At 53.1% G+C, this 23659-nt stretch overlaps 1 protein-coding gene across 1 annotated transcript; it reads left to right on the top strand.

Annotated features, from left to right (window-relative positions):
• Positions 1 to 2337: 2337 nt before the first annotated feature.
• LOC115641121 (zinc finger protein 345-like) lies at positions 2338 to 22843 on the top strand. The gene is made up of 6 exons (XM_030544220.1): positions 2338 to 2524; positions 4526 to 4638; positions 10580 to 10654; positions 10883 to 11119; positions 20296 to 22290; positions 22824 to 22843. Exons 2-6 carry the CDS (start codon positions 4605 to 4607, stop codon positions 22841 to 22843), a joined length of 2361 nt encoding a protein of 786 aa, XP_030400080.1. The 5' UTR covers positions 2338 to 2524; positions 4526 to 4604.
• Positions 22844 to 23659: the final 816 nt, after the last annotated feature.

Below are 23659 nucleotides of genomic sequence, written 5' to 3'. Positions count from 1 at the left end.
GTGCAGCTCCCTGTGGATGAGATGGATCACTGCCAGCCCGGGGGAGAGACAAGCTCCCCAGCTAGGGTGACCAGATCCAGATGTCTTGATTTTATAGGGCCAGTCCTGATATTTGGGGCTTTGTATTATATAGGTACCAATTACCCCCACCTAGGGTGACCAGACAGCAAGTCTGAAAAATTGGGACAGGGGCGGGGGGTAATAGGATCCTATAGAGAAAAAGACCCAAAAATCAGGACTGTCCCTATAAAATCGGGACATCTGGTCACCCTACAGGTGAGTTCCTTCCCCACCCCTTCCCAGAGACCCCAGCAGCCAATCTCCTCCCTCAGACTGTGCTGCATTCGGCTCTCTCTAGGACCCAGCAGCTCTGCTCTTACATGCTCCACTGCTTCCCGTCTGTCCGGGCTCCCGGCAGAGCGGTGCCCCCAGACGTAGTGGTGCCCTAGGCGGCTCCCTGTTCTGCCTATGGCTAAGGACAGCCCTGCTGCCAGGACAGGGACTGACCCCTCCTTTCCACCAGCTCCCCACGCCACTGCCAGGAGCTGGGGCTGACACCCTCCCCACACTGCTGCCAGGGGCTGGGCTGGTTCCTAACCCCCTCAAGCTCCATTCTACCTGGGCCTGGGGCTGACCTCCCAAGCTCTGCTGCCTGACACCTCACATCGCCACCCCCGCAGACACGTTCCTCCATGCCTCGCTAGGGGGCACACGGGACTTTTGGTAAACTAGGCATTTCTTCATTTGCTCTTGCCAATTGATCAATTGGAAAGAACAAACGAGATGAAAGCCCGTTTTTGTCAAAAAAAAGTCAGGATGGCTGGAACAGAGCTTAAAAAGGGAACTGTTCTGGCCAAACAGGGACATATGGTCAGCCTATCTCCAGGCAAGAGGGTCCTGAGGGAGTCTGGCCAGGGTGGGGACAGACGCTGGCCTGGCTAATTGCGCCACTCCCGGAGTGATTCCCTGCCCTGGCACTGGACCGACCCTGGCTGTGCTGCCAGCTCTGCCTGGCAGATGCCATCACCTTCCAGCAGGGCCGGTGAGTGTGGCCGGAGGCAGGGTGTGAGGGAGTGGGTCTCTGGAGGTGTGTTGGGGGCTGCTGGCCAGTGGAGGGTCTCTTGGGGGACAGTGGAGGAAGTCTGTGTGCTGGGATGCTGGGCAGTGGGGGGTCTGAGTGAGTGCTGTGTAGTTGTGGTGGTGGGCTGTGGGGAAGTGCATTGGACAGTAGTGGTGCAGCTGTGTGTGGGGGTGCTGGGCAGGGGTGGTGGTGTGCAGGCCACGGTGCATTTGTGGTGGAGGGTCTGTGTGTGGGGCTCCTCGGCACAGCAGTTCTGGGGGATGCTGGGCATAGGGAGTTGGGGCTGTGTGGCACGGCATGGGCCCAACCCTGAGGGGAAGGGGCATGCTGGCAGCACAGGGCTGGGCAAGCCAGTGTGCATCTGACAACTGCCAATTTGTGCAGTGCCCTTGCACTGGGCTGGGTGAAGCAGGGCGGCCCCACCATGCTATGTCCCATTGCCCCTGGCTGGCCCCTTGCTCTGGGGACAGACCGACCTCCCCACACCATGCTCCTTTGCCCATATGGGGCCCCACAAATATGTTTGGTGCCAGGCCCACAAAAGGTTAATCTGTCCCTGTGATGGAACCTCCAGAAATACTTCCAACCACAACTGGCAACCCTAAGAGGCTTCCTGCTGCTTGTGCATGCAAACTCTCCTTTAGCCACGGGGGTGAGCAGAGGTCCTGATAGTATCAATAGAGCCCTGCAAATCTGGGGCTATCCGCTTTATATCCGTGGATCATGTTTGCAGATCAGATATGGATACAAATTGTGTATCCATGCAGGGCTGTAATTATCAGGACTGACCCGATATTAGGGGCTTTGCAACTATATCCACCCCAGCCTCTGCAAAAAAAAGTGTCCCGATTTCTCACACCTGCTGCTGGGTCATGCTAGCTGTACTTAGGGTGCAGCAGTTTCTGGTACTGTCCTGCAACTGGGGCGAAGAGTGCTAGGAAAGGCTTTTGTCTAACACTGAAGCAGGGGCTTTGCTACAGTCAGAGGCGCAGCATTAATCCCACAGCGGCTCTCTCTGCCTCCCTGTTAGAGTTCGGCCTAGTTCCGCCCCGTCCCCCGCCCAGCCCCCTGCTGCTATACTTTTAAAAAGCGTCTTGGTTCGTTCTTGTGCCCAATTTCTTCCTCGGGAAGGAGTGGCGGGAGGGCCTGGATTCCATCAGCTGTTACCAGCAGAGGGCTCTGGATGTGGCGCAGGGAGGGGAAGCTGTTCTCTGCCTCTCTTTCTGCTCATTGTATCCGGGGTTGCACTTCCCAGGTCGCACGGTGGCTGCTGCATCCATAGTGAGCTGGGAGCCCAGGTTGTGTCGCTGCTGCTCCCCAGCGGGGTGTGTGCGGGGACAGACCTGCGCTAACCTCCCTCTGTGCCAAGCCGGGGCACTCTCTCCGGGGGCTGGAACCAGTCCCTGGGGCAGCCCCGGGCTCTGCCGACACCGGAGCCTGCAGGTGAGGGGCGAGACCCGGGGAAAGGGCTGGGGCCGGCAGGAAAGTGACTCTGCACCAACGGCCCCTCCTCGCCCCAGCTCTGCTCCCGTGGGGTGGGGTCTGCGAGTCCCAGAGCTGCTGCCCTCCCTGACCCCCCTTCCCCCGGCTCTACCCCACTGAGCGCCTGCAGGAGCCCAGCCAGCTCCGCGGAGCGAACGGGTCGGGCCGGGCCAGGGACCGAGTCTCCCAGCCCGAGGTGAGAGGGCAGGAGGGAGACAGGGGCAGCAGGAGCGATCAGTGGGGGGGAGGTCCCGGCTCCCAGCCCTGCCCAGCCCCATTCCCTGCAGCACCCCGGGGCACATTGACTTTTCTGGGGAGGAGCAGGGAGAGGAAAAGCCAGTTCCTGCCTCTGCCTGGTCCCCGCGCTGCTGGGGGGATGCACTGCCCTGGGGACAGTGTCAGGGGGACCCCCCAGATCGGCTCCTTTGGTTCTGCACTTGGCTAGGGGGCTCTGTGCCTGGGAGGGGGGTACCAGTGTCTGGGTGGTTTGATCCCGGTGGGAGGGGCTGGGTCTGTGCTGGAATAAAGTGAGCCAGGGTTTTCCCAGCATCACAGAGTCTAGCACGTCTGTCTGCAGGGAAAGGCTGTGGGGGAACTGCGGTGAGAAATGGACCAAAGTCCTTCCTGGAGCCTACTCCTTCCCCTGTCTTCTCTATGCTTCATGGAGGTGCGAGGGATTGGAATTTGCTTCCAGCTGAGCTGAACAGAGCTGAACTGCAGCCAATGGGGGAATTCACATTTGTAGCTGCTATTTGGAGCCAGCCCTCTGCCTCACTGGAGGAAGCTCTACAGGGCAGCCCTTGTCTCTTACCAGCCTCCTCTTTGGCCTGCAATTACAGCTGGCTGTCTCCACAGCTTCACTTTGCTGCATCCCGAGCGCCACCCCTCAGCCCTGCCATACGCCCTAGTGCCTTAGCTGCTGTACTTGATGTCACAGATCTAGGGGACCAGTGCTACGCCCCAGCTTTTCAACAGTCCCTTGTAGGAACCCTTCAGTGGCCAGACCCCCAGGAGGTCCCACTCATCCTTCAGAGTCTTACTTCCTCCCATGCTGAGCCTCTGGGCTCCAGCCTCCCTGCTGCACACCCGAATGCAGATGAGCCAGGCTCCTGGGCAGAGACCTGTCATAGACTCATAGAAGATCAGGGTTGGAAGAGACCTCAGGAGGTCATTTAGTCCAACCCCCTGCTCAAAGCAGGACCAATTCCCAACTAAATCATCCCAGCCAGGGCTTCGTCTCCGTCTACTCTGCAGGACCCAGCGCACCTCATGCAGGATTTGCAGTGACACCCAAGCAGTATTTTCAAACTGGAGCAGGGTTGGTTAGTCCCCTGAACACAGCCCTGGAAGTCCAGAAGTTAGCACAGAAAAGCAAAGGTAGCTTCTCCCAGAACACCCTGCTCCATGCCCTGCTGGTCAACTCCTAGTCCTGCTGCGAGGCTCGGTCCAACTCTTTTTTCAGGGTGGCTGGTTGTGAGATGTCGATGTGCAGCCCATTAGAGTTTTCCATCGTTTTCTCGTGTTTTCCATTGTGATGGGTAGGACTTTTAATGACCCATGCAGTCCATGATGACTCACACTAACACCTGAGTCTTAGTCCTGCCCTGAGAGCAAACTTCATCCCCTCCCAACTGCTGGGAAGTGATGCAAAGTACAGAGGGAAATAACCATGAAAATCTTGCAGAACATTCCCATTTCATCGCTGTCAGTCTGAGCATGCCTTACCCGTTTGCTGTGTCCCAGTGTAGCGGCTGGGGCCGATTCGCCCCCGGGGTGGGGTAAACAATACAAAGGAGCAGACTGGGGACATGGACGAGGCAGTGGTTTGGCAGAGGAATGAATGTGGTCATGCCGCTGTGTCACTGTGCACTGGGGATCGCCCCAAGTAGAGGGGAGCTGTGACTGGGAGGATTGTGGCTGGGGCAGCAGGTTCTGACTCAGGGGGGTCTCTGACTGTTTCAGGAGCTGGTGATCTTTGAGGAGGCGGCTGTGTATTCCACCAAGGGGCACGTCTCACCGCAGGGCCCCCTGCAGGTTCGCCATGCAGGAGAACTACGAGAACGTGATCTCGCTGGGTAAGGATCCTGCCCATGCTGCTTTCCAGGAGGCATAGGAAGTTCCCGGCTCAGCTTCTGCTCAGGGCCCTTCCCTGGTCCCTTGGTCAGCTCCATCGTCTCCAGAATCTGTGTAGGGGAGGTGGTCCCCTCCCCATGTCCTCCCACAGCAGCAGTGCTGAGCTCTGCTTGCCCAGAATCGTAGAGCCATATGGTCACAAGGGACCACAAGGGTCATCCAGTCTAACCCCTTGCCAAGATGCAGGATTTGTTGTATCTAAACCGTCCAAGAGAGATGACTATCCAGCCTCCATTTGAAAACCTCCAGTGAAGGAGCTTCCACAACCTCCCTAGGCAATCTGTGCCATTGTCCTTCTGTTCTTATAGTAAGGAAGTTTGTCCAGAGATTTAATGTAAATCTACTTTGCTGCAGTTTGAACCCATTGAGGGGAGGGTATCAGTGGTTTGAGCATTGGTCTGCTAAACCTAGGCTTGTGAGTTCAATCCTTGAGGGGCCATTTAGGGATCTGGGGCAAAAATCTGTGTGGGGATTGGTCCTGCTTTGAGCAGGGGGTTGGACTAGATGACCTCCTGAGATCCCTTCGAACCCTGATATTCTATAATTCAATCTCTCTTTTCCTGCCCTCTGTGGCAAGAGAGAACAACTTTTCCTCCACCCTTTCAGGGCAGCCTTTCAAGTATTTGAAGCCTGCTATCATCCTCCCCCGCCCGCCCACGTCTGTGGCCACCATCATGTCCCCTGCTATCACACAGTCTGGTCCATGCCCCAGCCTCTCACTGGTCCTCTGGGAGTGACCCCATTAGTGGGCTGGGCCCCAAGGACCTGCACAACGCCACTGGGTCCTCCAAGACTCCCAGACTGGAGCATTGGCACGAGTGCTCCGTGTTTCTCTCCAGGGCTCCTGGCAGTGAATCCAGCCCAGCCAGATTCCTGCAGGAGGCCTGAACAGTGCCCCTTCAGGATGCAATGCTCAGTGAATATTAGCAGCGACACAAGCAGCCTTTGCAAAGCAAGGTACCAGTTTATTAATCCCCTAGCTATAAAATGTGGACGTTCTTAAGGCAGCACAAAGAGCTGGGTCCATGCTGGCCAAAGCAGTGCCATGATGGGCCAGCCAAGCTGTGAATGAACCCCATCCCTGGCTCCTTCTCCTGACCCCCCAAAGAGCTGCCTCCTTCCAGTCACCTGACACTGTGTTCTCCTGCTCCATTGGGCTGGGTTTTCTTGCTGTTCAGTGATTGGGGCATTCCTTTGTCTTGCTGGATCCTCTGATTTGAGTCGGTTTCAGCCCGTTCTTTAATGACCACATGCATTTTCACCCCAGACTGGGTGGTGACACGCACACGCCTTCTATGCCATTCCAGGAGCAGCATTAATCCTTTGGCACCCACTTGGGAGCGATGCAATGTACAGAGGGACAGTGAGGCACAATGAGGCTTCATAAAAATATTACAGAAAATTCCCTTTGGGCTTCTTGCTCACCCTGGGGTATATCAAGAGTAAGCCACTGACGCCGCATACTCCTCAGGTGTAAATCAGCATCAGGCCTTTGATTTCAATAGAGCTGTTTTAAGTCACACCAGCTGGGGATCTGGCCTCTTGAAGTGGCATTTGTGTAGCCCCAGAGAGCAGCCTGGAGCTGTCCGACCTGCACAGGAGCAGCGTGACACTTCTGAAGAGGCCAAAATGTAGGTCAAGACAAAAGGGCAGCTGCTCCAACTCAGCCTTCTAGCCAGTTTCCAGACCCAGCTGCTTTTCATTAAACCTTCATTCTCAACAGGGGCTGAGAGCCAGGGGCCTCCTGGAAGACTGTGGCTTTCCGTGACCTTACCCCGGATACCAGCAGCCCTTTCTCAAGCTGCAGATTTTAACCTCTCCACATTTGGCAGCTGTAGTTTTATGCGGGTGTAAGCGGCAGAGGTGTTTATTTCAAATCCTACCCAAGGCTTTTTATACCCACATGATTATTTTTTATAGTACAGAGGCTCATAATCAGAGCCCTGTCGTACCAGGTGCTGCACAGACACACAGTGACTGAGATCAGGGCCCCATCACGCCGGGCGCTGCCCAGACACACAGTGACTGAGATGAGGGCCCCGTCGCACCGGGCGCTGCCTAGACACACAGTGACCGAGATGAGGGCCCCATCGCGCCGGGCGCTGCCCAGATGCACAGTGACCAAGATGAGGGCCCCGTCGCGCCAGGCACTGAACAGACACATAGTAACCAAGATTGGGGCCCTGTCATGCTGTGTGCTACACAAACACACAGAGACTGAGGTCAGGGCCCTGTCATGCTGGATGCTGCACAGGCACACAGTGACCGAGATCAGGTTTCTGTGGCACCAGGCACTGCACAGACACAATATGACTGAGGTCAGGGCCCTGTCGTGCTGGGCGCTGCACAGACACACAATAAGAGATAATCTCTCCCTGAAGAGCTAAATAGACAAGAATTATTATCAAATGGGGAAACTGAGGCACCAAGCGGTAAGGCAATTTATAGAAGGGGTCAGAGGCAGAGCTGGGAATGAAACCCTGGTCTCCAGAATTGCAGCAAATGCCTTTAAACATAAAACTAGCCTATGTCTCCTTGTCTACCTTATAAAATCATTCGCTTTCTTTCAACCCTAACAAAAAATCATGGGGCTATTCAGTTAGAAGGGGAAGTGGCTAGGAACTGGGTGGTATCCCTTTAGAGTTACAGAGTCAAGACCAGCTGGGACCATCAGATCGTAGTTTGAGCTTCTGTGTATCACTGGCTGCCAGCACTGCCTGGCACTTGCACACTCAACCCAGCGACCGAGGTGAGACTAAAATCAATGAGACCATTGGTTATTTTTGACAGTAATTTCCAAGGATGAATTTCTTTGCTGTGCTCTGCAAGCAGCCCAGCTTCACTCCCATGATGTTATCTAGATAATGCAATTAAGGCCTTGGCTACACTCACACTTTACAGCGCTGCAACTGGGGTGTGAAAAAACACCCCCCTGAGCGCTGCAAGATACAGCGCTGTAAAGCGTCAGTGTAATCAGGGCAGCAGCGCTGCGCTGCATGCTACACCCGTAAGGGATGTGGTTTACATGCAGCGCTGGGAGAGCTCTCTCCCAGCGCTGCCGCTCTGACTACACTCACACTTCAAAGCGCTGCCGGGGCAGCGCTTTGAAATTCCAAATGTAGCCATACCCTAAGAGACTCCTTCTTCCTCACCTGCGCCAGGGAAAGAGGGAGGTGCCAATAGCTTCAGAGGCATATCTCTCCCAGCTGCCTCACTATCCTTCAATTTTCATCCCCCTCCTCTTCATGGCTGCAAGTCTCCTGTGCTGTAACCCAATTCACTGTCTTTTGCAGTGAAAACTAGAGAGCAAGAGGCAGCTGCCGACAGGTCCCGGCAGGGGAGGGAAACAGAAAACAGTATTCGGCTGCAGCCAGATGCTGAACTCTGTGCTGTCTTGGAGAAAATACCATAGTCACAGCCACGGAATGAAGGAGTCCACCTGGCCCTGATCCAAATGAGTGAAGTAGCTGAGAGCTCATTTGTTCCAGGCTTTCCGCAATCATAAGGAACTCAATACCTGTTTTTATCTAAATGAACACTGAGATTCTGAACCACAATTCTGTGTCAAGGTGTGATTAAAACCTACATCCAGATGAAGTTATGGTTGATAATAGTACATACCAGGAATTGAGGGTAAGATACATTACAAGGATGTTATCCCGAAACCAAACATCATAATTCCAGGAGGTTCAGTTAAGGTTAAACTTAAAAAGAAATCCAGCACATACATTGAGGTATGGATATGCATAGCTAAGTCACCCAAACAACCTTAACTCTGCCCTCTAGCAACACCATGAAATAGCCACGAGTGTGATTAATCCAGTTTCATTTTTGTGAGCATTCACAAGCAATTTAAAGGGATATCACTCAATTCCTGTACCCTACAGAAGGAGGGATACGTAAAGGCAGCTAGGGAATGAAGGCCATCTCAGAGGTGGTCATATGTCCTAGCAAACCATTGAACATACTGAGCTGTGAGTCCAGATCTGAGGCTGTTTGTTTTGGGAATGATATTCGCCTGCCATTAAATTTTAGTATTTGGAGATAGGAGATAACACTCCCCACTTCTTTAAAATCACCAGGTTAAAATTCAGCCCCTAAATCCTTGTTGAGGCACGTAAGTAAGGCCAGGTGTTTAAGCGTGTGCGTGGCTCTCAGAACATGAGTAGTCCCATTGGAATCCTACTCATGCACTTAAAGTTTGGCACCTACCTAAGTGCCTTGCTGACCTGGGTGCTGAAAGCTAGAGCCGGTTTCTTTAGCTGCTGTGAGGACTCTTAGGCCTGGGATGGCCCACTGACGTCACACACCGCGGGGAGGGCCGTTGGCTATTTTGACAGCTTTGGTGGCGGGAGGGGGAATGGACCATTTGGGTTAACCGCTCAGGAGCCAAATTAAATAAGGAAAAGAGTATTGCCACATCCAAGGTGCACGTGCTGCATAACTCAGGGCATGGCTACTCCACCTGATCTGATGACTGTTCAGCATCACAGAGGATGTTGTATGAGAGCCACCAAGCAACCAGAGAGAGCAGAGAATATTGATGTCATTCAATACAGCACACTTTTCAACAGGAGTTCTCAAAGCATTTGCCAAAGGAGATCACTATTTTTATCCCCTTTAACAATTGGGGAAACCGAGGCATGGAACAAAGCAGTGACTTACTCAAGGTCAGCCAGTTGGCTGGAGTTGTGCATAGAACCCAGGTCTCCCAACTCCCAGTCCAGTGGACTATCCATTAGGCAGCCACACTGCTTATTACAGTCACAAGGAGCAGCTGTCCTGGCCTGCATGATAAAACCAGAGCTAATGGATGTGATCAGCCTGTAAGCAGCCCATTCATCCTAGAGTGACAGATTCTAGGGCCAGAAGGGAGCCTCCTGATTTTCCTGCTTCTGGAAAGGGCGTTACATCAGCTTCCTCCATTAGCATGGCTGGTAGGAAGCCATGGAGGAATCCAAGTAGCTGGGCTAAGTTCTTCAGACTATCATATTTTCTAGAAGTCTGTTCCTGCATCAGTGGGGATTTTTCCATCGAATTCAGAGCGCACAGGATTAAGCTTAGATCTTGCCATTCTGAGCCCCCTACTCAGCTTTCTAGAGCTTCCTCTGTGTAGCTGATAACCAAAGTGAAAAGGGTCACTTGATCGTGGTTTATCAATACCAATCTGAGAAGGAGATTTCTGACAGCAGACCTTGATCTAGCAGACAAAGGCAGGCAGAGATCCAGCAGCTGGAAACTGAGGCTAGATAGGTCCGAATGGAAAATAAGGGCCATGTTTTCAACAGAGAAGGGAATTAAACACTGGAACAGTAACATGGGGCAGGGGTGAAGTCTCTACTTCTTGGGTCTGTGAATGAAGCTTGGCTGTCTGTTGATGGTCCAGCAGGCAGAGTGTTAGCCTGGGACTCTGAAGACCCATATTCAGTTCCCTGCTCTCCTACAGATTTTTTCCTAGGGACTTATTCTCTCTGTGCCCTAGTTTCCCATTTGTAACATGGGGATAATAGCATTGTGTTACCTCACAGGGATGTTGTGAGGATGGGAGCAGCGAAGGCTGAGGAATGCTCAGATGTTCTGATAATGGGGGCTGTGTAAGTACCTTAGCTCTCTTTCTAAAGAGTTGTTCTAGCTCATCCACAAGATATGGGCTCTCTCAAGATATGAGAGGTTTTCTGGCCTGTGTGATATAGGAGATCAGACTAAATGGCCATAAAGGTCTCGTCTGGCCTTAAAATCATGAAAATCTAACCTAACCACCTGTCTCTGTCTCCTTTACCCATGTCATCTATTAATCTGGGCTGGGGTTTTCGCCCTCGTATCTAAGCACTTCTGATATCTGGGCTGTCCTTCTAATGCTAGTCCAATCCGTGTTTCCCTTAGCGGAGGAGATTGCGATCAGCTGGCCCCGGATAACCGCTTTTGCCGAGTCCCACAGAAGGAGAGGATTGGTGTCCGGTAAGTTGTTCTGGGTAGGGTAGAAACATGCCTGTGCATTCTTCACGCTACAGAAGTGCTCCTCAGGGTAAATCAAGGGGTGGTCCATGGAGAACACTCCTCATTCACACAGGGAATCAATCTCAGCAACCTAAGTTCATTACTCCTAATTTATACACAGATCCCTCTAGGCTACCTTCACTTTCCCTCACATCAGAGCAGCATGCTGATAGCCTGGTTCCCTTTCAGGTATAGAGATGGAGTCAGAGCAGGGCCAGCTGGAGCCAGCCCAGGTGCAGAACTCAGCCACGGCTGGGCCCAGTGAAGGAGGGATGACCCCTGACTTGCGTCGGCAGCTGGGTCTCATCCTGCAGACCGCCGGCCGGAGCCAGGTGGAGAAGATGCTGCGGGAGCTGGTGAGGGAGCAGAGCCAGGAGGGCAAGCGTAAGGCTCGCAAGAAAGCCACAAGGAGTCCCAAGGATGGAGGTCAGTGGCAGATGGGAGGGCAGAGGGCATTAATGGAGAGGATGGAGGGAGGTGCCTGTGGCGTGGAGAGAAGAAAGATGCTGTGTATGTGCATTTGTACCTGAGTGGTGTTATACTTTAGTGCAGTGGTTCCCAAACTGGGGTTTGTGAAATGTTACAGGGGATTCTCAGGGAAAAATTCCCTAATGGCGGACAGAGCTGTCCCTAGGGACCCTGGGCAGCATGGGACCAACAGCCAATAGAGCCTGGACTTCCTAGAGCTAAGCAGATTAATGCAAGCATATCTATCACACTGAGGAGATTTAAACTTCAAGGGTCCTTATATGTAATGGAAAGGGAGGTGGATATTTTTTGCTGTTTTTAAAATTAAATAGGCAGCTAGTATTGTTTTAAAAATTATTATGAAGAACAAGTTTAAGCTTTGTTGTAACGTGCATTGTTTGCCTGGACTGCTCAAGACCTGAATGCTTGTGTAGGAGGAATTCTTTGAGTCGACTTCTTGAATACCTTCATGCTGTTTCACATCTGATACTCCTTGATGAAACATACGAGCCTTGTCTTAAAACAGGCTTATTCAAAGTGATACAAGCTACAAAAGGGAGATCTTGCAAGTGTGGTGCCGTTTTCATAATGTAATAAAAATATTGTAATGATAAATAACAATTAATAATAAAGAGTGTGTAATAAGCATGTCATAAAAACAAATTTAATATTTCCAAGATCACTGCTTTTATAAATTTTACTCAGGTAAAGGAGAAAATACCTTGAAATATTCATTTTTAGGAAGGCGTTCACAAGACTTGACATTTTAGTGAAAGGGGTTCCCATGTTGTTAAAGTTTGGGAACCGCTGCTCTAGTGGCTGGGCCGACAGAGAAAATAAGAGACCTACTACTGCTACAGCTAGAGGGAGTTCCTCTTTAGTTCACGGGGGCAAGGCCTGTGTTTGTGGAGCAGAACAACCTGAGTTCATGACCCTATTCCTCCAGCATTGAGGTGTGTGGTTATTAAATATTTAACCTGTAGCTAAATCCCTGTTTTAAGGACAGATCCCCAGCTGGCATACCTCCCTTGACTGGATGTGAGCTTACACTGATTTCTACCAGCGGAGGATCTGGCCAGTATTTTGTCTCTCTCTGTAAAATCTCCATACAAATAAAGTCAGATGAGCATGAAAATTGTTAGGTGAGTGGGGAAAATTTGAAGGCAATTGATCAAGGGATTTCTGAGATCCAGTGCTCTAAAATGAGCCCATGTGGCAAAAATTAAGCCATATCAAAACAGCAAAGTTGCACTAAATTGGTTTTAAACTGGTTTAATTAAACTAATGTGAACCCCTATGCAGACACGCTCTGGGCTTATGTGTAAATGGAGTTATTTTGGAATAGCTTTAAATTCATAGAGTGCAAGGCCAGAAGGGACTTGTCATGACTTGAAAGAGGGCAGTCAGACCTAGTGGTCAGAGCAAGCGTCAGGCAGAGTCCAAGACGGGCCAGAGAGCAAACGGAGAGTCAGGTGTCTGGAGGCAGACCTGGTCAGGTTACCAGGAGATTGGGGTCAGGCACCAGGTTACAGACAGCCTTTGAGTAGCAAAGTCAAGGACAAGACAGGGTCAGAAACAAGGTCTAGGGTCTATCACAGGCATGGTCTGGAGCAGAAACAGACAGGCAGTCTGTGTTGTTGCTCAGACAGCTCCCCTTCATGGCTTCCTAGTTTAAGTACTGGTTATCTGCCAGTGAGGGAGTTGTGAGGGGCCCCCACTGCCATCCTGCTGGGTGGTACACACTGCTGAGCACAGCCTCACACAGTCCTCATATGGGAGCCCTACCTAAGCCTCCTGTGATGACACAGAGGTGTCAGTGGCCCAGAAACCCCTGGGCCCAGTTTCCAACCCTTTATCATGGTGCCGGCACAGGCATGTCTGGGTGAGCCTTGTGGATTTCTTCTATCGCATCAGGGCTGTAGACATGGGAGGCAGGCTCCCAAATGCGTTCTTCGGGGCCATAGCCATTCCAGATAATCTGGGGATTGGTCCTGCTTTAGCAAGGGGTTGGATTAGATGACTCCTGAGTTCCCTTCCAATCCTAATATTCTATGATTCACCCTATGCACCACGTTAGATGCATCTGTTTTCACTACCAATGGATGAATTGGGTCAGAGTGTGCTGGGATTGGGGCCATGGTGAAGGCAGCCTTTAGCTGGTCAAAAGCAAGCTGGGCTTTGGGCGACTAAGCAAATCGCACAGCTTTGCGGAGGAGGGAATTTAAGTGAGAAGAGACATTAGTGATGAATCTCCTATAAATATTTGCAAAGCCCAGGAAGCTCCGAAGTTCCCAGAGAGTTCGGGGTGCTGTCCAGTTGCAAATGACTTTCACCTTCTGTGGATCCATCCTAATTCCCTCTGGAAAGATGATGCATCGCAAAAATCAGTTGGTGGTTTGATTGAAGGTGCACTTTTCCAGTTTGGCATACAAACCATACTTCCATAGTCTCCCCAAGACATGGTGGCAGTTCTGCTCCAGGTTCTCAGGAAATACTAGTTTATGGATGAGGTAGGTAATCACATACTGGTCTAGGAGATCCCTGGACACATCGTTCACAAAATGCTGAAATGTTGTAGGAGCACTAGTTAAGCCAAATGACATCACTAAGTATTCAAAGTGCCCATATTGGGTACAAAAAGTGGTCTTCCATTCAGCTCCAGTCTTATGTGCTCTAGATTGTATGCCCCTCCCCCAAGGTCTAGTTTTGTGAAGATCCTGGTGGTCTTCGGGCAGTCCTGCAATTCCAGAATAAGGGGCAAGGGGTACTGGTTATGAATAGTCACTTGTTTCAGCGCACAATAGTCTACGCAGAGGTGTAGTGACCCATCCTTCTTCACGAATTGGGCTGATGCCTCCACTGGAGAGGTGGATCACCAAATGAAGCCGTTGGTGATATTTTCCTGGATATACAACATAGTGACTCCAGCTCTGAATCAGACATGGAGTATATCTGCCAGTAGGGCAACTTTACCCTGGCATGTAGGTCTATCAGGCAGTCAAAGTCTCTGTGTGAGGGTAGTGAGTCTGCATTTTTCTTTTTGAACACATCCAGGTAGTTGCAGTACTTGTCAGGGAGGCTGAGGTTCTGGCATGTTGCCACTCACATCTGGGTAGACTCCACCATCCACTGTTCTGATTCTGAGAGTCTCCTCCCATCCTGAGGCCCAGGTACAGGTCATTTTGGGGTTGGTTGCATCATTGGAGACATGCTTTCTGACCATATTCGAAGGAGAAGCTAATGTTCCTCCACTACCAGGAGATACGTGATCACGCCGCTCCAACCAAGGAATGCCAAGAATTATCCCAACAATCAAGGTGACCCATCAATCATCTCCACAAGGTCTGCTGTGGGTTTTGGGCAGACCTAGAGGATTTTGGCTGCCTCAGCAGCTATAAAATTGGCCGCAGCCCTGGAGTCTATCATCACTAGCTATGGGGAGATCTACCATGCTTGCCCCAAGACCTGCAACCTCAGTAGCAACTGGAAACACGGAGATGCACCATGGTTCCCAGGTGGGGTTCTACTAGAGGGTGGGGTTGGTTCCGGATCATGGAGTTCACACATACACACTGGGCCTGGGCTGGTCCATTTCCCAAGTTATTCTGAGCTGGGTAGGAGGCAAGGGTGTGTCCTGGTCGTTCCCCACCCGGCCCCCAAGTGAAAACAGAGGTTCAGCTGTTGTTGACACTCACTCTTCTCTGGGATCAGACGTCGGCGACTTAGGTCAACCCACATAGGTTCAGGACTCAGTTCTTCAGGCCTCAGTGTGGAGGGCGGATGTGGAGTATCGGGCCACATACCTTTCATAGAATCATAGAATATCAGGATTGGAAGGGATCTCAGGAGGTCATCTAGTCCAACCACCTGCTTAAAGCAGGACCAATCCCCAACTAAATCATTCCAGCCAGGGCCTGGTCGAGCCTGACCTTAAAAACCTCTAAGGAAGGAGATTCCACCACCTCCCGAGGTAACCCATTCCAGTGCTTCACCACCCTCCTAGTGAAAAAGTTTTTCTTAATATCCAACCTAAACCTCCCCCATTGCAACTTGAGCCCATTACTCCTTGTTCTGTCATTTGCTACCACTGAGAACAGTCTAGATCCATCCTCTTTGGAACCCCCTTTCAGGTAGTTGAAAGCAGCTATCAAATCCCCCTCACTCTTTTCTCTTCTGCAGACTAAACAATCCCAGTTCCCTCAGCCTCTCCTCATAAGTCATGTGCTCTAGCTCCCTAATCATTTTTGTTGCCCTCGGCTGGACTCTTTCCAATTTTTCCACATTTTTCTTGTAGTGTGGGGCCAAAACTAGACACAGTACTCCAGATGAGGCCTCACCAATGCTGAATAGAGGGGAATGATCATGTCCCTCGATCTTCTGGCAATGCCTCTACTTATACAGCCCAAAATGCCATTAGCCTTCTTGGCAACAAGGGCACACTGTTGACTCATATCCAGCTTCTCATCCACTGTAACCCCTAGGTCATTTTCTGCAGCACTGCTTCCTACCCATTCGGTCCCCAGCCTGTAGCGGTGCCTGGGATTTTCTGTCCTAAGTGCAGGACTCTGCACTTGTCCTTGTTGAACCTCATCAGATTTCTTTTGGCTCAATCCTCTAATATGTCTAAGTCCCTCTGTATCCTGTCCCTTTCCTCCTTCTGTTCTCACAGCCGAGAGCCAATGTGCAGGGCTAGGTCAATAAAGGCACCTAGGTGCATCAGTTGTTGACATGGGCTAGTTAGTCTTTGACCCCATCATTGAGTCCCCAGTGGAACTGGTAAAATTGGGCTGCCTCCTTCCATTCAACATCAGCCCTGAGCCATCGGAAATGTGAGGTGTAGGAGGTGGCCGGCTTTTGTCCCTGGCAAAGGTTCTTGAGGGCAGACTCTGCTGTGCAGATCAAAGAGGGTCACGAAGGCTTGCAGGAAGGCATCCCAGTCGGAGAGTGCAGGGCCGTTGCGCACCAACAGCGGGGAAGTCCAATGGAGTACTTTGCCAGAGAGCAGGCTGAAGACTAGCCTCACCTTAGTCTGGTCTGTGGGTACACTCTGGGGCGAATCAAGAAGAGCAGCCTGCATTGGTCCAGAAAATCCCAGAATTTCCGAAGATCCCCATTGAACCGTTCACACAGTTGCGCCTATGGGCTTGGTTCAGGAGATAGGTGGTTTGTTTGGGCACAGAGTGTCACTGCTTCTCCCTGTGAGTGCGCTAGCTGCTCATATAGGGTCTGTGCATTGAGGGCACGCTGCGCAGAGTGGGTCTGTAGTGCGAGGTCCTCCGCCTGCAGAGAGGTGCCTTGATCCTGCAGGTCTCAGGCCATTGCGGGGGAGCGGCTGATTGGAGGGTGACCAGCCCCTTTCATCATCTGTGAAGGGGTTGGATGGATGTTGGGGAGAGGCAAAAATGGTCTGAGCATACTGTCATGACAGGGATGAGGGCAGTCAGGCCTAGTGGACAGAGCAGTAGTCAGGCCATGTCAGCTACTGGAAGGTCAGAGTCTGAGACGGGCCACAGAGCAAACCGAGAGTCAAGTGTCAGGAGGCAGACAGGGCCAGGTTACCAGGAGATCAGGGTCAGGCATCAGCCACTTAGTAGCAAAGTTCAGGACAAACCAGAGTCAGAAGCTGCAGTCTTGGGACTATCGCAGGCAGGGTCTGGAGCAGAGAGAGGGTATTTGAGGAGATTTGGGGGGTCTGAGAGGAGGGGCAGGGGAACAAGGGAGGATTTGAAGAGATTTGTGGGAATGCGAGGGATGGGGCAGGGGAACAAGGGGGGATTTCAGGAGATTTGTGGGGATGCGAGGGGAGGGGCAGGGGAACAAGGGGATATGAGGAGATTTCAGGGGATATGAGGGGAGGGGCAGGGGAACAAGGGGGGATTTAAGGAGATTTGGGGGTATGAAGGGAGGGGCAGGGGAACAAGGGAGGATTTGAGGAGATTTGCGGGGATGTGAGGGGAGGAGCAGCAGAACAAAGTGGGATTTGAGGAGAGTTGTGACAGAGTTGGGGGGATCAGGGAGGGGTGGCTGAGAGCTTTCTGAACTGAGGAGGAATTATCTTACTGATAGAATTTATGTATTTAGAGCTGGGAAGAAATGGACATTTCAGAGACAATAAAAGCATAGAGTTGATGGCTTTGATGGTGATAGGATTCAAGTACGTTAATCAAATATTCAAATCAGTTAATTACATAATTTGCGTGGCATCTCCAAATGTGCTGACAGGCTTACTGGGTGCATGCCAGGCAGTGCTGCAGGGCTGGGAGTCAGAAGCTCTGGACTCTGGCAGAGGGTGTGAACTAGTCGGGAGAGAAGTGGCTACAGAGAGAATAGTCCAGCACATAGGTTTGGCATATTCATTCTAAAAGGCAGTGTGTCTGAGGGCCTGTCTACACGGGCCACAGTCCTGATTACAGGGGTGCAAGTTGCAGAGGGCACTGAAATGTTGCACTGTGCCCTATGCTGGTGCAAGCTAAAAGATACCTAGTCCGCATTAACATCGTCTGTTCTGGAACGGGATTACATGAGTGCACACTGGGCACTTCTTAGTTTGCACCAGCAGGGTCTATGTGGGGCAGTTAGAACACAACATTTTGATGCGCTCTGCAGTTGACATCCCTGTAGTCTGCCCTGCAGCACCGTGTAGACAGGCCCTGAGTCAGGGAGGCTGCTGTATTAGAGACCTAGGTTCTGTTCCCAACTCTGCTTGAAGTGATCTTGTGCAAACTCAGCAATCATAGCTGTAAAATTAGGTTAACAATTGTTATCTCTCCTCGGGTTAAGGTCAGGGGCTATGCCCCCCCACATACACACTTTAAAAAGCCCGTTTAATAGCCCTCCCACTTTTTACCGGTGTAAGGACAAGGATGCAGGGAGGGGGCAGGGTTTTGGGGGGAAGAGGCGGTGTGGGTGCAGGGCTGGGGGAAGCTTCCGCCATCTCTGATTAAGGTTGTGAGCCCTTGGCAATAAGAGCTCTGAAGCACACAGAAATATTAACAGCAGTCAATGGAGACTTGACCTCCTAGCCTTCAGGCTCTTAGCCCGTGGCCCCTCCCGTTAGGCTACAGGCTCCTCTGTAAAGTAGCTTCTCTTTCTGTGAGCTCTGCAGTGGTTCATTCCTCCCCTCCTGGAAGCATAGCTAAGAGCAGGTTTTCTCACACTGGGGGTCGGGACCCCTCAGGGGGTCACGAGGTTATTACATGGAGGGTTGTGAACTGTCAGACTCCAGCCCAAACCCTGCTTTGCCTCCAACGTTTATAATGGTGTTAAATATATCCAAAAGTGATTTTAATGTATAAGGAGGGTTACACTCAGAGGCTTGCTATATGAAAGGGGTCACCAGTACAAAAGTTTGAGAGCCACTGGCTAAGAGCTTTGTAGCAACTGGTTTTGGCGGCTTATTCGTTGTGCTGCATTTCTGTTGTGCCTGTTCTGAGAAAGGTGAAGTTTGACAAACAGGGAATTCTGGGGGAGCTCTGTCTCTCGGGAACCCTTGGACCAAATGACTCCAAATTTGTCACAGATTCTACCCTCGCCCCTGAGCTGCCGTTAGGGTTGGCACCCATTCAGGTTTTACCTGGACAGTCTGGTTTTTGGCTTCTGTGTCCAGGTGCCATATTAGGGTTGTCAGGTGCCCAGTTTTCAACTGAAAGTCTGGTCGAGAAAAGGGGACCTGGCAGTGTCTGGTGAGATGTACTGACCGGACATCAACAATACGGTTACCATGTGGTGGGGGGCGGCGTTGAGTCATTAACCTGTGCCAACTCCTGCTCAGCTGGGGCTGCCTCCTACCTGCAGGCAAGCTCCCTGTCAGGCTGCAGCAACTCCTGTCCTAGCCCCGAAGCAGAGGGATCTCAGCTGGAGTGAGAGGTGGCCACGATCCAGCAAGCGACAGGGGAGAAGAGGGAGAGATGGGGGTAGGGCCTTGAGGAATGAGGCAGGGAAGGGGATGGGGCCACGAGGGATGAGGTGGAGCCAGGGCCAGCGCTTCCATTTAGGCGACCTAGGCGGTCACCTAGGGCGCTAGGGTTTGGGGTGGTGGCATTTTTGCCACCCTTGGTGGCAATTCGGCAGCGCGCGGTCCTTCCGCGCTCCGGGTCTTCGGCGGCAGTTCTGCAGCAGGTCCTTCACTCGCTCCAGGACCCGCCGCCAAAGTACCCCAAAGACTGGGAGCTGCAGAAGGACCCCCCTGCTGCAGAATTGTCGCCAACGACAGGGAGCGCGGAAGGACCCCCACCTAGGGCACCAAAAACCCTGGCTCTGCTCCTGGGTGGAGCAAGGGTGGGGCCTTGTGGGGAATGGGTGGGGCAGAGGCAGGGCCTCAGGGGTCCAGTTACCAGCAATTAGAAAGGTGGCAACCCTAGCTGGCATGCCAGTTTTCAAGCTGATCTCACCGTTCGTCTGGATTTCAGAGTGGTTTGAGAATTAGTTTGAAATCAAAACCTTGTTGCAATCATCCCTAACTGTGTCCCCCACCATGCTCGCGTCAGAGCGCATTTTCTCACCACAACTTCAAGGCTACTTAGCCTGGAATCTCCACCTTTGCTTTAAGCCATTGTGGAAAGTGGAAGGTTTGGTATCCGTGCAGCTCTGACTAGGGGAATGAGGTGGTATGAAGCGAGATGAGGGCAGGGGCTTGGTTGGGTGGTCCTGCAGACCAGGAGAAGGTGAGTGGAGATTGGAGACAGCACAGAGAAGCGGGTGGGCACTGTCCCAGCTCAAGGCAGGGAGAGATGGTTTTAGGTGAGAGTGAGCAGGCAGCTGTAGATAACTGAAGTGCAGAATAAACGAAGGCAGAATGGGTGGTTCCCCCATCATCCTCCCACCACCACCACCAGTTCTGCCACATCTCACTCAGGTCAGGATTGTTCCCAACAGCTGTTGGATCCTCCTGGCAGCCATCACTCATAGTTTCCCACAACACCTGGGAGTAGTCCCCTCCCCTTGAGAGCTCGTATGGGGTGTGGATGCAGAGTAGGTCCCCTCCTTTTTCTCCACTGGGAAAGGGTTGGGGAGGAGTGGGATTCAGATCCTGAATTTTCCATCTCCCAAGCAGCTCTCTGGGCTGATCCCCACCTTGGCTGATCTCCCTTTCCCCCTCGGTGCAGGGACTGACTTGTGTCTGGGTTTGCCAGCAGGTGACGGGGTGCCAAGTGACAACGAGGAGGAGACTCCCCTACAGGAAAGCTCTGAGAAGGCAGAGTCACCTGAGGCCTTGCCAGGAAAAACCGAGGGCCCTGATCAGGGTAAAGCCAGCGGGAGCCAGTGCCGGTCGGAAGGGCAGCCACCGCAGCAGAAGAGCCCTGTGCTGGGGAAGCAAGAGGGTAAAGCCACTCGCCGCGCCAGTCTCAAGAAGGGGAAAGAGCCCCCACTGTTGCAGCAGCAGCGGGGGGCAGGCGTCTGCACTGAGTGCGGGAAGGACTATGGCTGCGGGCGGGCAGCACAGCGGGTGCAGACGCCGGAGAAGCCGCACCAGTGCGGGGAGTGTGGGCGCTGCTTCCGCCAGCGCTCCATCCTGGCCAAGCACCAGAAGATCCACACAGGGGAGAAGCCCTACCGCTGCGACGACTGCGGCAAGTGCTTTAGCCGCGGCTCCAACCTGACACAGCACCAGCGTATCCACACCGGTGAGCGCCCCTTCCACTGCGGTGACTGCAGCAAGAGCTTCATCCAGAAGTCAGACCTGGAGCGGCACCAGCGTGTCCACACCGGCGAGCGCCCCTACCAGTGCGGCCAGTGTGGCAAGTGCTTCAGTGTCAGTTCCCACCTGGACCGGCACCGGCGCACCCACTTGGGGGAACAGCACCGCCACCATGCCTGCGGAGGAAGCAAGGGCTGTGGCGGCGGCCCATCAGCCCGTCACCGGGCCTGCCAGGCTGAGGAGGAAGAGGAGGAGGAGGCGGTGGCTGCCCACCAGTGTCCGGAGTGCGGGAAGTGCTTTTCCCAGCGGGCCTCACTCTCCAAGCACCGCAAGACCCACAGTGGCGAGCGGCCCTACCAGTGTGGTGACTGTGGCAAGCGCTTCAGCCGGAGCTCCAACCTGACCCAGCACCAGCGCATCCACACCGGCGAGCGCCCCTTCCAGTGTGGCGACTGTGGCAAGCGCTTCATCCAGCGCTCCGACCTGGAGCGGCACCAGCGCGTCCACACCGGCGAGCGGCCCTACACTTGCCCCGACTGTGGCAAGAGTTTCAGCGTCAGCTCCCACCTGGACCGGCATCAGAAGATCCATGCTGCTGAGCAGGCCTCCTACCGCTGCCCCGAGCACCTCAAAGGCTTCCTGGCCGCCCACCAGCACGGCAAACTCTTCAAGTGCTCTGACTGTGGACGCTGCTTCAGCCAGAGCGCGGCGCTGATCAAACACCAGCGGGTGCATGCCAGCGAGAGACCCCACCAGTGCACGGACTGCGGGAAGAGCTATGTGGCCTGCGGCGCTGGCCCCAAGGCCCAGGCAGCAGCTGGAGGGAAGCCCCACAAATGCACCGACTGCGGGAAGAGCCTGGGTGGGATCTCAGCCCCTGTGCTGCACCCCAGGCTGCGCGCCCAGCAGTGTATGGACTGTGGGAAGAGCCTGGCAGCGGGGAAGCCCCTGCCACCACCGGCGGAGAAGCCATTCAAGTGCACAGACTGCGGGAAGGGCTTTGGGCAGCGCTCGGCCCTGGTGAAACACCAGCGGATCCACACGGGTGAGAAGCCCTACGCCTGCCCCGACTGTGGAAAGGGCTTCATCCAGAAGTCAGACCTGACCATCCACCGTCGCATGCACACTGGGGAGAAGCCCTACCGCTGCCCTGAGTGCGGCAAGTGCTTCAGCGTCAGCTCCAACCTCATCACCCACCAGCGCACCCACCTGGGCGAGAAGCCCTACCAGTGCTCTGAGTGTGGCAAGAGCTTCATCCAGCGCTCGGAGCTCACCATCCACCAGCGTGTGCACACTGGCGAGAAACCCTACAAGTGCCCCGAGTGCGGGAAGTGTTTCAGCCGCAGCTCCCACCTCAACCGGCACCAGCGCACCCATGCCGGCGACAAGCCCTCGCTGCTCTCCACCACCAAGAACTCCGCTGCTGCTGCCGCCAACAACCCCCTGCAGGCCTCCTCCGCCTTCTCCTCTGCCTCCTTCTCCTCCCCGTTGGGTACCTCCTCTGCCCCCCTCCCCGCTCTACCCTCTTTCCCTTCCTCCCCCTCACCTATCTCCATCCCTGCCCTCTCCAACAACCCGCTGGATCTGCCCTGGGCCCTGTCCTTCCCATCCCGTGGCTTCCCTCACCCTTCCTTCCCCTCGCCTGCTCCATCCGGGGCCCCGGCCTCATCACTGATAAACTAACCACCTTCCGCAGCTTCACTGTTCCCTCTTGCTCCCCCTAATTCTTGCCTGCCTCCCTCCTTATTCCCCATGAATCTTGCCTGTCCCCCTCCAATCTCCCACCTGGCACCACATAATCTCAACTCTCCCCCTCCTGGTACCCCATGAATCTCACCTTTCTCTCCAACACTCCCATCGTCCCCACTCCCTCCCATCCCCATCCCCACCAGCACTGCCAAGTCTCTTGCAGTTTCATGGTGAGTCTCATGATATTTGCCGTTTTCCCTAAAGCCTCAGTTCCTGGAGCCAGGGGATTTTCATGAGACCCTCAGGTTTGAAAGTTTGTCGTCCTCCTGGTTGCAGAGAAACGCAGGAAAACATGATCCGTGGCGACTCAGACACCAGAAGGCAAATAATGCCAACACTGAATTTAGTATTTTTAAGCCAACTTCCTGATTGTTTTGGGGCCTCCAAAGGCATGGGGCTAGTGATACTGCAGTGGGGCCATGGCTATGAAGCTGGTCTTGTCTTTCTCCTTTCCCCAGTCCTTCTCTTCCTTCGGCATTCATGCCATCCACCTCTTCTCTGCTTACCATCCTTTTGGCCTTTCCCCCAGGCACTCATAGTTCCTCCACTTCTCCTTTCCATGTCCCCAATTCCTGTACCAGTGGCCCCTCCGATTCTGCCGGATGACATCCTTATTCAGCCCTGGACCAGATGCCCTCCCTGGCTCGTCACCAGCTTTGGCCCCTCTCTGGGCAAGGCGGTTGCTGAGCCCTCTCCATCTCTGATGCTCTCCATCTTCACTCTGTGTGATCCACACAGGTATCACGGTGCTGTTGTAAAAGGAATCTTAGGAGGCCCAGGCCAGAATGGAAAGGCAGATAGGCCGAGACTGGAAGCATCCTGTGCTGAGAGCAGCAGCAAAGTCCCATGCTCCTCTGGAGAGTGGAATGAACAATTCAATCTCTACCCTGCAGAGTTCAAGTGTCCAGAGACACAACAGCCTAGCAAGCTGAGCCTCTGACTGCGTGGGCTACTGGAGGACTGGCATCTCCGTACCTGTAGACCAAGCATAGGTTGGTGGGGGAAGGTTAGAGTTAGAGCTGGTCAACATTTGTCACATTTTGATGAAAAATTATGTTGACCTTTTGAATTTTGATGAAAAAGAAAAGACAAGAAATTAATTTTCCAACATT

This window comes from Gopherus evgoodei, unplaced genomic scaffold (assembly GCF_007399415.2).
Source record: "Gopherus evgoodei ecotype Sinaloan lineage unplaced genomic scaffold, rGopEvg1_v1.p scaffold_33_arrow_ctg1, whole genome shotgun sequence".
Lineage (NCBI taxonomy): Eukaryota > Metazoa > Chordata > Testudines > Testudinidae > Gopherus > Gopherus evgoodei.
Note: the sequence above shows the minus strand (reverse complement) of the source record. Positions and strands in the feature narration are given on the sequence as shown.

Excerpts from the sequence above, each read along its gene's own strand:
- LOC115641121 (XM_030544220.1), top strand. The coding sequence starts at position 4,605 with ATGCAGGAGAACTACGAGAACGTGATCTCGCTGG. Across the intron at positions 11,120-20,295 it reads AAGGAGTCCCAAGGATGGAG|GTGACGGGGTGCCAAGTGAC; the intron begins GTCAGTGGCAGA and ends GTTTGCCAGCAG. Across the intron at positions 22,291-22,823 it reads CTCCTTCTCCTCCCCGTTGG|AGAAACGCAGGAAAACATGA; the intron begins GTACCTCCTCTG and ends TCCTGGTTGCAG.